We start from the raw sequence: 12,717 nt of genomic DNA on the forward strand, positions 1-12,717 counted from the left end.
AAAACGATTATAATTCAACATTGTCTTCCCGCGTATTTTCAAATTATGACTTATCCTTCATCCGTTAAATAATATAAATATACCGTTAAAATTTAAACAAGTAACGGAAATTTAATTTCAATACATATTATTCGCGCGTATTTTCGAGTCCCGGTTCAGGGCCGTCGATACATATGTATAATATCATATTGGGCCTATACACACAGCTTTACTCACCTACATTATTCTCTGCGCTTATATATAACAACACACTCGCCCTTTATAAGCTGAAGACCCCGCTTCTCTGCATATACCACCTAAATAAAATCACCTGAGATTTTGGTATCAATATCTTCTCTACAAGTCAAGAAATGTCGCCGGCGGCCGGCGTAATGTCCCAGACTGATAAAATCCCCATGCTAATAATACCAGGAACAGGACAAGCCGTTCCTGTTCCCGGAACCATATCTGAAACTTTCGCTAAAGACGCGATTATCGCGTGGTTTCGGGGCGAGTTCACCGCAGCCAACGCGATAATCGACAGGCTACTGAACCACATAACTGAGCTACAAGGGCCTGACAACAAAAATTACGAAGCGGTCTATGCTGCGATTCACAGGCGAAGAATGAACTGGATACCAGTGTTGCAGATGCAGAATTTTTATCCGATAGCTGAGGTGGAGAAGGAGCTGCGTGAGGCGGCGAAGAAGGTGAAGGAGGAAGAGAAGATGGTGGAAGAGAAGAAGGTGGCAGAGGAAATGGACGGTGGAAATGATGGTTCCGGTGGATCGAATGAGTCACCTAGAAGTGAGATCACTGATACAGGTAACGATTCTTATTTTTCGTAAATATTTTTCATATTTCACAATTTAATTATTCTTCCGATTTTACGATTTCTTGTTATGTTTTTTCCAATTCGTTTATACAAATTCGTGACAATCAAAATTTTGCGAGTATTTTAATCCGAGCCCGTCATTTAGTTTTCGGAGTTTTTTGATGATACGGGGTTTTTTTGGTTCGGTAAAATTCTTTTGAGTTTTCGTAAAATATTTTCTTTTTATGAGTATTATTAATTTGGAAATTTAGTGAATTTTTCTTAAAATACGTAAACACGCATCTATATATATGTTGAAATGTGTTTTTGTTTTAATTTTGTTGAAAATTATTTTTGTTCGGTGTCGAGATTTGGTATATATGTGAATTTAATAAATATGATTTCCCTTAATCGTAAAAGTCATGTGTATTTTTGGATGATGGTAAAACAATATATTTAATAATAAAAAATAGAATCCTCCACGTGGATGGATACTACTAAATATTTAATACAGATATATGCTTTAATTGGCTTTGTTCCTTTTTTACATCTTGTGTGAATAAAAAATTCAGTCTATGACAAGGCAGTTAGTTGAATGTAAATAATTTTTCTAATAATATGACAGCTGAATTTAGCTACTAATATTTCATAACAGGAAATCCAATTATTGTCACATAATCTTTATGAATCTTTTTATTCCTTTTCAATATAATATTAATTTTCTAGAAAAGTTGAATATAACATTTTTTTTCACTTTTTTTTCCCACTTTTTTAATCACAAGAACTTTTAAATTATTATTATTTTCTTTCAAAAGTTTAATATAATATCTTTCACCTACTATATTTATACTCCCTCCGTCCCTTAATACGTTTCTCATTTTAACTTTTTACACTGTTCACGGTAAGCGATTGACTATTAATTTACATCTAATTTATAAAAACAAATATAGTCATGAGAAATTTTTATATTTAATATTACTACAAAATTGATTTTAACAATCAAAAGTATGCACTATAAACCTAAACCTGTACAACACAAGTGAGAAGGACAGAGGGAGTAGTAAACTCTGTACTTTCGTGTTTCATCGGGGGGGTTTGGGTTAAAGTTGAAGTTGAGGATTTATTAATGTTGGTTGGGTGATAAATTCGAGAAAGATGAACAGTAACCGTACTTTGACGTAAAACAGTTAGTTTGGAGATACACAAAACCTTACTCGAAATACGTAACGAGGGTTTCATTAAATACTTGTACTTGTATGATCTCTATGTGCGTGTGTGGTCACAACTCACAACCTGCCAGTCCTTTCTTATTTTTAACGAAATCTACAAATTTACACTGGTCCGTTTTTTGTTGTCGTTGCTGTTGACATTTCTATGTTGTATCAACTCTGAAGTTGGTGATTCTTAATCCCCAACTCGTTTGACTATGACTCACTCAACTCTCATTTGTCCGATCCAAGAAATGAAAGAATAAAGTACAAATGAATGGGTAGTGGAGTATCATTGTTCGGACAAGTCACAAAGTTACTAAAGTATGTGTAGGAATAATTAGTTAATGGTTAAGAGTAGAGTTTGAAATGAACCTAATTGTTTGGTAAAAAGTTCTAGTTCGAATTTGATAAATTCGATTCAATTCGGTATAATAAGATAACAAGTTCTAACGACAATTTTTTACCGAAAATTTTATTGAAGTTGTTTAGGTTTGATGTAGAATACGGTAGAACTCGAGTTTGATAAGAAAAAACTCGACTCAATTCATTTTCCGCCCTTGTTTAAGAGTCTAAGATTAACCACTTCTGTCGTGTTCTACTAATTGTACTTATACATTGATTAGTGTACTGTTATAAGAACTATTTGCATAAATAAAAAAAGAGATTATTAAACTGTGTTTGTGGACCTATTTCTATTTATAAATTGAAGTGATAGTTTAGTTGTTGTCCTTTGCGTTAGTGCTAACTCTCTCTGTGCTGTTTGTTACTCTTCTGTGGTGTTCTAATGTACCCTACTCCGTTAGTGCTGTGGGTCTTTGTCTTTGTTGGTCAGAATCAAAAGACTGTACCAAACGGTAATGAAAAGGAAAGGGGGGGTGGAGGTCTTATTTTTAGCAAATGCAGATAAAGGGTAGTAACACTTTGGAGTAGTGAGTTCTCCAGAAGAATCTTGTAAGAACAGTATAGATACTCAACTTGGGAATAAACACCAATTAGTAATCAAAGGTGGTCCTTTCATTAGTGAAAACCAAGGTGGGGGTGTCAAAAGTAAGAAAGGTGATGCAAAAAATAATTCAATGTGATTATTAAATGTTGCCTTATTCATTGTGCCATGTATAAACCAAATATTGAATCACACTGACCTGTCTGTGCAAGTGTTCCATTACACTGAGGGCAACTTTTAATCTAGACCAGAGTAGGGTGCAAAGGTATAACATGAAGATTAACTAATCTACTAAATTTCGGTGCTAATTTCAGTTAAATTGAACAATCATCAGAATCGCAGAGGGGGGCATCCACATTCCTGATGTGGCTGCGACACTGATTCAGACGAAGCCATGACATAACTACTAATTGCTATCAGTTCCTGTTAGTAACTTCAGTCACCGTATCTACTACTTGAAGTCGTAACAAAATTAGTAGGAGCTTTAAAAATTATCATTTCACTTTCTCCTCTGCTTTTGAAAATATATTTGTAGTTTCAAAATGAATTGACAGCACGTTCCTGTTACGTTGTGAAAATGTTAACTGACTATCCAATACCCAGCTATTTGGTCTTTGATTAGAATTTTTCTCCTTGTTATTCCGATTGTTCCATGAGAAAAATTGTTAGGGAAATCTTTAACTACTAAATTTTTATTGTTACACTTTTATCCTGCTTTATTTATAAAAAGGTGATGCTAATAAAATCTATTCTAGCTGCAGGTTCTCAAGAAGTGCAGCACAGGTTGCATTGCATTGAGATATGCTCAAAGCATGAGAACTGTGAAGCACGTTGTTCTGAAATTAACTTGACAAAAGGCTTCATAGCCAAAGAGTCGGTCAGAGGGCAAATGGCAAGTTCTTTATTTGTAAACAAATTAAGAAATTGACATAGAAATCAGCTTTCAATGTAAATTGGTAATATGATGATTCTTACTTAAATCATGATTTCAGGTGAATGTAGTGAGAGGCCTGAAGTTGTATGACAACATTTTCACTGACGATGAGCTCTCTAAGCTGACAGACTATGTGAATGAACTCCGTGTTGCTGGTCAGAATGGCCAGTTATCAGGTGGATCCCGTGATTCGTGATGCTTTTATAGTTAAACTTGTTGTTTGGTTTTGGGAAACGAAGTATTGAGATATTAGAGGACATCTTCTGTAGGTTTGCTTGAAAAGGTTTGGCCATTCATTATTATTTATCACTGCAAGTAATTGTACTTACAGTTACTAACCCTTGATGTTCATGTACAACAAGTTTTCAACTCATCGAAGTCTTCATATGTTTTCGTAGATCTCGTGCATGTTACTGGTGATTTACTGCCACGTTTGGCCTATGAATCATTTCTTATTTATATACTAAAGAACATACTTAAGCTGGTTCAATACAAGTAGATCCTAGTTGATATTCTGTTCAGCTCTATAAAAAAATTCAGGATCCTAATATCAATTAAAAACTTTTGATGATTATTATTAACATTCCTTTTATGGGGTTAAGCCTTAATGTAAGATTCATAGGCATCGGCCTTTATATTTTATATCTCTTACATTGAAATAGATTCTCGGGCAAGACACGTAATCTTTTTAACCCCTGTTTAAGATGTGTTCTTAACGACTGACTTCATGTGAATGGATATAGGTGAGACCTTTATAAAGTACAACCAGGTTGGACAGCAAGTTAAGGGCGGACTAAAGAGAGAGCTAATTCAGCTTGGAGCTCCTCTATTTGGAGCCATACAGGAAGACGCTGCAAATCAATGTTTTAAGAGTAAGTAAAAACGTTATAATTGTTTAAACATGTCTGGTTTGCTTTTTTAGAACCTTTGCTACATTTATTGCTAATTCTGCATTCATATACTTTCATACTGAGATATCTATCGGCAGGTCATATTGAGCCAATTCCGGAAACTTTGCATGCTCTCATAGATCATCTGGTTCAGTGGCAGCTTATTCCAGAGAATAGGAAACCTAACAACTGCGTTATTAACTTTTTTGATGAGGTAGTTTTTATTCCGATAGTATTTTCACTTCTCTTCTTTTTTGACCTAGTAGTTGATAAGTATTAAGAAGATAATTCACACAGTTTAATTCAGGTTTGCAGAGTGCTATTTAGTTTATGTAACTTTTACCAGTTGGTTCTCGATAAACTAAGAACTAAAGTTCAGTTCTGTTATTTTGTAGGGGGAGTTTTCGCAGCCTTTTATGAAACCACCCCACTTGGACCAGCCTATATCTATTCTTCTCTTGTCTGAGTCAGAAATGGCTTTCGGACGTACTCTTGCAAGTTATAATAATGGAAAGTATGAAGGCTCGTTGATGCTGTCATTGAAGGAGGGGTATGTACCAGAATACCTTGTATTTTATAACTTCACTTTTTCGCCTGCACTAGAATAGATATTGATTGCCACCTTTTCCTGTTAAAGACAAATCTCTCACCAGCATTGATCACAAATAAAATTCTGCTCACACTGCAGGTCATTTTTAGTGATGAGGGGTAACAGCGCTGATGTGGCAAGGCACGTTCTGTGTTCATCTTTGAACAAAAGAATCAGCATCACGTTTTTCAGAGTGCGAATGGATGCCCGTGAGAACATTCCATCACCCATGCCTGCAATGTCTGGAGCCATGACTCTGTGGCAACCTGGTGTCCCTAATGCTTATGCTGCAGCAAATGGAGCACATGATATCTATGAGGCAAGGGATTTAATTCCAGACTGGGGTGCTCTCCGAACCCCAAATGTTATGCTACCTCCAATTCGTCCAATGGTCGTAAGCCCTAAAAGGATGTCACAGGGTGGCACTGGGTTTTTTTTGCCGTGGAACGTTAATTACTCCAGAAAACATGTGAAGCAGCTGCCTCCTCGTGCTCAAAAGGCACGGCTCCTTGCACTTTCTTCTGCTGTTGAAACACAAAAACGTGAAGTCAATTCTGAGGCTGACATGATAAGCATAGAGGGAATGTAGTACAAGTTACTATGAGTAAGAAACGGAAGCAGGGACGATACTTCCCTTCATGCTGTGTACTTGTTTAAGATCGTCGCATAGTGCGAGGAAGCGCCAGGGTCCTGAAATTTAGTTCCGCCTTCGCGTCTCCTAGCTCTTTCCCTATCAAAACAAACAGTAGGCTAGAGTATTGTTGGATGTTATACCTTTGTTGGCTGCAAATCGTAGTAGTGCGCTAGAGATGGTCTAGTTTTTAGTAAAAATTGTGCATTAGCCCCCAAGAGAGGGACAGATTAATATCAAGTTTTTCTTTAAAACATTATAAACTTTATTTAGAGTTTTTAAAGGAAGATAAACTTCTTTTAGATGCCTTGATATGTTCTAATGATTCTTGGAACTGAGCTAGTGCAAAAGTTGCTTCTTGAAAAAGTTGAATAATCATTTAAATACGAACTTCCCGCTCTTCTCCATGTAAGTTGTGGATACTGACATTGTTAGATCAAGTAAATCAGGTGCTTCTACTGTTCTGATTTAGCAGTAACTGTTACGGCGGAGTGAAATACTGAATCCACATCCTTAGCAGTAATTGGAATGACAGTATTAAAATTTTGCCAGGGGCCTTGCAACAAACTATACAGTTCAGTGTCTCGGTGATTCCAGATTTATAATCCAAAGATCAAAGGGAAGGGGGACTTGCCTTGTTATATAGCAACATCAAAAGCATATATCCTGCGACTACAAATGTTATTCCAGTATACTTCTTTCTTCACAATCACTGATCCTCAACATACTATTTGTCTAATTAAATTGACTTAAAACACAAAAGCCTATAGAGAGGTATGAATACAGATGCACTTTATTATAAACAAATTTGCTTTTTTCCAGTATTACAGCGATATAGGATTTTGGACATTTTACATATTCAGAAATCCCTGTCAAGAACTCGCTTAAAAAAACAAGAGTAAGAAACATGTAACAAATAGAACAAATATCATAACCATTCAGACTAGTAACAGTCTTGCTATTTACTTAGCATTGGATTTCTCAGGCTCATCATCGTCTTCAATATCCCAACTCAAATCCTCATCATCGTCAACTTCAGCAACACTTAATCTCTTCAGTGTATCAGCCTTACTTGCACTCTCACCATGAGAAACTTTCTTCTCATCATTACCTTCAACATCATCAATCTCATCCCATTCAAGATCTTCTTCCTCTCTCGACAATGTCCGAGCAGGCACAACCGAGACATCACTCTTTTTTCTAGACTCACCTGCACCATTTATCCCCTTCACAACCACATTCTCATCCACTTTCACTTCCGACTTCTCATTACTCACTTCACTACTTGTCCCTTCAGCCTTCACCACCTCATCACCCTTCTCCACTACATTCCCATCATTAACAGCCTCATCAACCTTCATCTCACTCCCACTCACATCAGCAACCTCCGAACTCTCTCCCTTCACACCTTCCATTACCTCTTTCCCGCTCCCCCCACCACTCTCATTTTTCTCAACACCCACATTCCCCCCCTCCGTCTTCACCCTACTCTCATCCCCCTCATCATCATCTTCGTCATCAACATCCCAACTCAACTCCTCCTCATCATCAACCTCAATCGCTCTCTTCACAAGCCTCTCCCTCACATTCTCCCGTCTCTTCAACTCCCACACCCTATACAAATACCTACACCAAAACACCCCTTCCTCGACCTCCCCCGACTCAACCAACTTAACAAACATCCCCTCCACTTCCCCATCCTCCCTTTTAATTCTCTCCACCTCCTCCCTCTTCTCCTCCAACACAAACCCCGCTTTCCACTTCTCGTACTCCCCGGTATCCTCCGGATCCTCCACATAACTCCCTACATCACATTGTATCGCTCTCAATTGCGCATCAAACCGACTGTAAATCCCTGACCCAACACTCCTCTTCAAACCCACATTACTACTCCCATCATCATTATCAACATCAGAATTTTCAACAAAAATTATCTCAGCCGTTGATTTAATCATCCCATGGGCAACCGACGCGCCCACTTCAATCGACCCGGGCAGTTCCTTAACGGCCCGGGTCGCAACTTCTTTAAACAACTCAGTTTCCTTCTGTAAACCGGTTCGAAACTCCTCAAGATCACGCCGGTACGTCTCAATCACCGATTCCGATCGGGTCGATAACGTTTTCATGAAGCCGCCAAAGCTCCATGTGGGAATTGAATCGGATGATGATGATGGTGATGAAGAATTAGGGTTTGGGTTTGGAATTGGGGGATCTTGAATTGGGGATTCGGGTTGGTTGGTTTGGGTGGGTGATGGGTCTGGATCTTCTTCTGATAAGATGGATTTGAAGAAATTCATTTGGAGATTCAATTGGAAAATTAGGGTTAGGGTTTCAGATTGGTGTGTGTGTGTGTATGAGATGTGATTGATTTGGGGAAATGAAGTGATCAGTTAACAAACTGTAGATATGTTTCTGTATGTGTTATCCTAGTGGGTGTCTGGGAAGAACGAGCATCTTCGATAAACTCTTTAAATATGTTTTAAAAATGGCTCAAAACTAAGTTTCATGAAATTCTCACTCCTCTGTTTTAAGAATAACAGTAATTCTTAACTTATATTTTATTATTAAAATTTAAATGCTCATCAATTATTGTAAAAATTTTAATCAGAGTGAAATTAATTTAATAATAAATTATGAATAAAGAGCTAATATAAATAATATTGTCTATAATAACTTATTAAGAGCCAGTTTTTTAATATTATTTTGAAGAATGAATTAAGAGACTTTCAGAGATGTCCTAAACAATGGAGTGATTTGGACATAAAAATAAAGTATTTTAAAAATCACATATTTAATCGATTGATCCCAGATTATTTTTCTGAAAAGTGTTTTTTTAATTTGATTAATTCTTATAAATTTTCTCTATCAAGGATATTTATAATAATGTATTAAAATTAAAGTACTATGTTCAGTTAAATATGATTAATTAAATAATTTATGATACAATAAATATGTATTTGTTAATAAATAACTAATAACTAATATAATCATAATAATGTATTAAATAATATTTTAGAATTAAAATACGTCTAATCTTTAATCCGATTACTCTTTCTGATTAATTCCCGATTCCTAATTAATCCTAAATTTTTATCACAACCGAGTAAGTCCGAATATCGATTTTTACAATATTATTCATGTATTAGTCTGAATCCCGATTTTTGGAAAAGAAACATTCAAAGTAGAAGATATAAAAAGGATAATATGTTTTAGTTTGAAAAATATTTGGTTAGTCATCAATAATTACAGTGTTATAATTTTACTTTATTAAAAAGAATTACCAGTGTTATTTTGGAAAAGGGAGGGAGTTTTGTCAAATAAAATAGAATGTAATGTGTTTTAGCTGAAAAAAGGTAGTTAGTTGGTTATTTAAATGTTTGTTACTTGTTGAATTCAAACTTCTAAGCTTATTTGTATATTTATAAATAAAAATTTCTTCTTCTAAACATCAGTTTATTTATTAAAATTATTCAATGGATAATCTAGAATAGGGTGGCTAAGTGTAAATATCTGATGCCATGTAATTATGAATTAAGTGAAGTGAGCCTTCGATTGCTAAATGAGAGAATAACATCAACTGCTATCGAGATTGCCCATCAATTGCTAAGCATGCAACTATCAATGGCTAGGGAAAGTCACAGCAAGAGACTTCCAATGGCTAAGGAATTATGTAGCTAGTGACTATCAATGGCTAAAAATATACACATCCGCCGATAGTGACGTGACAGTGGTCAAAACTTAGGATTGTCACAGCACATGGGTTGATAGAAATCTCAGAAAAGAAAATGAGAAGTCAAGACAAACTTTGCATGTGAACTTAGATGCTGAAGAAGAAGAAGAAACATTTCATTTTCATGCAAGACAAATTGGAGGGATATTCAAAGCAATATATCAGGATACAATCCAGCCTCATTTTTTAAGCGTCACGAGAAAGAGAATGAAGAAACAATCTTGCTGGACCTCGAGACCGTGTTATGTGTTATCCAGTAAGTATATAATTGTTTAAGGGGTTTGGATAGAATTATATCAATAAATCAAAATCATGGTATAAGATCAAGAGCAGTTTATTAATTCTCATATAAACTGTTACAAAAATTCTCTCAAGAAATTCTAATGTTCTTAAGAGCTGCTAGGTTACAATGATACTTGTGTTAAAGCCTATCAACAATGATAACCTATTCTATGTTTATATAATACACAGCTGCCCTATCAATTACAAGATATGTCAAAAAGATATTTATCATGTTTCTATACATATCTCAATTGACAGCTACGTTCCTACAAATCAGGAATCAACACTAAACTACTCCTCAATTACCGGGACTTTATAAATCATTATATCCTGATTTGCTCTGTAATCTTGACACTCAGTCATATCCTGATGACTGTCTTCATCCTGATACAAATCCTGACGCCATCCAAATCCTGACGGTTGACGAATCCTGATATCCAGCAGATCCGGATTCTGACTTAGAGCATTTTCTCCTAACAATCTCCCCCAATTTATGCTTTGTAGAACATGCATTAATTATATGCTCAGCTTGATGCCAAAATCAGAAAGATAAAATGTTGAGTAGTAAGTTGTAGAGCATACTCAGTAATTTGTTGTTAAGATCAGTTTCCTTGTTCTTTATAAACCCTTGAGTATTTCTTGACAAAAGCCTTGATTCTCTTATCTATCTTCTTTCGAAGAAGTTGCTTCAGCCTGATTTTCAAACTTCTTTCATAATCAGTTTCTTCAGACAACTGATATATAATAGCTCTCAAATTTTCAATTGAAGTCCTCTCTATCATTAAATCATCAAGTAGTACATAACTGGTTCTCAGACCATCAGGATTTATGTCAACTGTCTTGAAGTAAGAATTGTTTTAAACACAGTTGCACCCCTTCTTATGTTCACTTCCTGATGTCTGTAGTTCATGTAAATAGGAATATAATGCCCAAAGTACTTAAAGCCTCTATCTTGAATTCTTCAACTGATTTTCAACCATTACCAAATAATGAATATATTTCAGCTCTTTGGTTGACATCATCAATAGCTCATCAGAAAAAAGTACTTGAACTTGATCTCCTTCCAACATCAGCATAAGTTTATTTTTTGGTTCTGAGCCATCATGCTTGTCAATGATAATTTTTAGAGCTTCAAGCCAGTTAAGATGATCATCAGTAACTTTCTGAACAGGTCTATCATCTAATGTAAAATTTATCATTCTTGGATTTATAAACTTAGCTTCATAGTGCTCAATTTCTGCTCTTGTGTGTGGCCCCAACAGTCTGAGACCTTGTGCTTGTCTCATCCAGGAAGGTGAATTTGCATTGTTGTCCACAACAGCTTCAACTTGATTTTCCTGTCTGATTCCTCCGTGAATGAAATTCACCCTTTCAGAGCATTTTACACCATCAATATTTTTCCAGATCTCGAAAGCATATTATTGAACTCATCATTAGCCTTTTCAATGCTATCCTGATTCTAGCTTCTTCTCTTCTTTCTTCTTCCTCAATTTCAAAGTTATGAGAATCAAAAAAGATAAATAGAATCTGAATATTCAAGTGATCCAGACATTCTTGATCTTCATCCTTATCAATATCAGGATTTGTAGCATTTGACCTCATGTTAGGATCAGGAACTGAACTGTCAGGATTGACTGTGTCAGGAATAGCACTGTCGATTTTGTATTGTCACGAGCTGCAGTAATTTGAATTTGCCTTGATCTTCTAACCAATGGCATTTCAGATTCCTCAATAGATACATCTATGTCAGGAGTCACTAGTTTTATTGTATTTGTTCTTGGATCAGGATTTAGAAATTGTGGATCAATGAGAATTCTGGAAACCTGAGGCTGAGATGTCTCGGGAATTTCTTCAATCCTGACCCCACTTGACCTTGTCCTTCTTTGAGAGGGAACAATGGCTTGATTAGTTCTAGGAGTCCTTCCTCTACCTCTTCTAGCACTTTTAAGTCCTCTAGCCCTTTCACTTCCACTAAAGGGACGCTAATACTTTTATATTGTTTCAGAATTTCTTCATGTTGCCTTAGCATTTCTTCCTCTATCATATTAGGAAATTCTTCACTTAAGTGAGCGGGTACTTTTCTGTCAAATAGATCTTCAACTCTTTTATCTTTATGATAAAGAGTCACAATTTCACCCGCCCTTATCTTATAAAACCTGTAGAACCTTTGAGCATATTTAGGATTATCATTTATCACTTTATCCTCCCCAGGAATTGCAGATATAGTTTTCCTTTCCATCAGTATTTGAGAGTGAGTCATTATCTTAATTCTAAAAGTCCTTGCACCATCTGTAGAGACTGAGTAGACTGCGTGGTTTATGTTTGAGTCTTGATTCCATCTCTTGATTGTACCACAACATCATCAGAGATTTCTGTGCCTTGATTTCTACCATCATCATCAGGATTGGCATCATCTTTTCTCAATACTGATTCACGTGCACATTTTTCTGAGTTATTATCTCCCTATTTTGGCATCAAGACCCTGTAACAAGGAGAAAATAACATCCAATTTTTGATTGGTAGCTTTCTGATTAGATTCAATTGCACTCAACCTCCCATTTATCAATTCCTGAGTGGACTTTATATGCAACATTCTTTTAACTAGGCCATTATTCTTGTTGGTGCCCTTGATGGTAACAGAAAGGTCAGCAACTTCTTCTTTCAAATTAGTATTTAAATCTTTGAGAGCAGAAAGAGAAGAATGCATTCCTTTA

General features: G+C 35.8%; 2 protein-coding genes across 2 annotated transcripts; one reads left to right on the forward strand and one right to left on the reverse strand.

Annotated features, from left to right (window-relative positions):
• The first annotated feature begins 229 nt into the window (after positions 1-229).
• On the forward strand, positions 230-6,293 carry LOC141696671 (RNA demethylase ALKBH10B-like). Its single transcript, XM_074500785.1, has 7 exons — positions 230-804; positions 3,709-3,839; positions 3,940-4,057; positions 4,625-4,753; positions 4,870-4,985; positions 5,167-5,321; positions 5,460-6,293. The coding sequence occupies exons 1-7, from the start codon at positions 351-353 to the stop codon at positions 5,947-5,949; spliced, it is 1,593 nt and encodes a 530-aa protein (XP_074356886.1). The 5' UTR covers positions 230-350; the 3' UTR covers positions 5,950-6,293.
• A 471-nt stretch (positions 6,294-6,764) lies between these two features.
• Positions 6,765-8,475, reverse strand: LOC141697442 (uncharacterized). The gene has a single exon (XM_074501827.1). The coding sequence runs from the start codon at positions 8,286-8,288 to the stop codon at positions 6,954-6,956; it is 1,335 nt and encodes a 444-aa protein (XP_074357928.1). The 5' UTR covers positions 8,289-8,475; the 3' UTR covers positions 6,765-6,953.
• Positions 8,476-12,717: the final 4,242 nt, after the last annotated feature.

Source organism: Apium graveolens, chromosome 11 (genome assembly GCF_009905375.1).
Source record: "Apium graveolens cultivar Ventura chromosome 11, ASM990537v1, whole genome shotgun sequence".
Classification (NCBI taxonomy): domain Eukaryota; kingdom Viridiplantae; phylum Streptophyta; class Magnoliopsida; order Apiales; family Apiaceae; genus Apium; species Apium graveolens.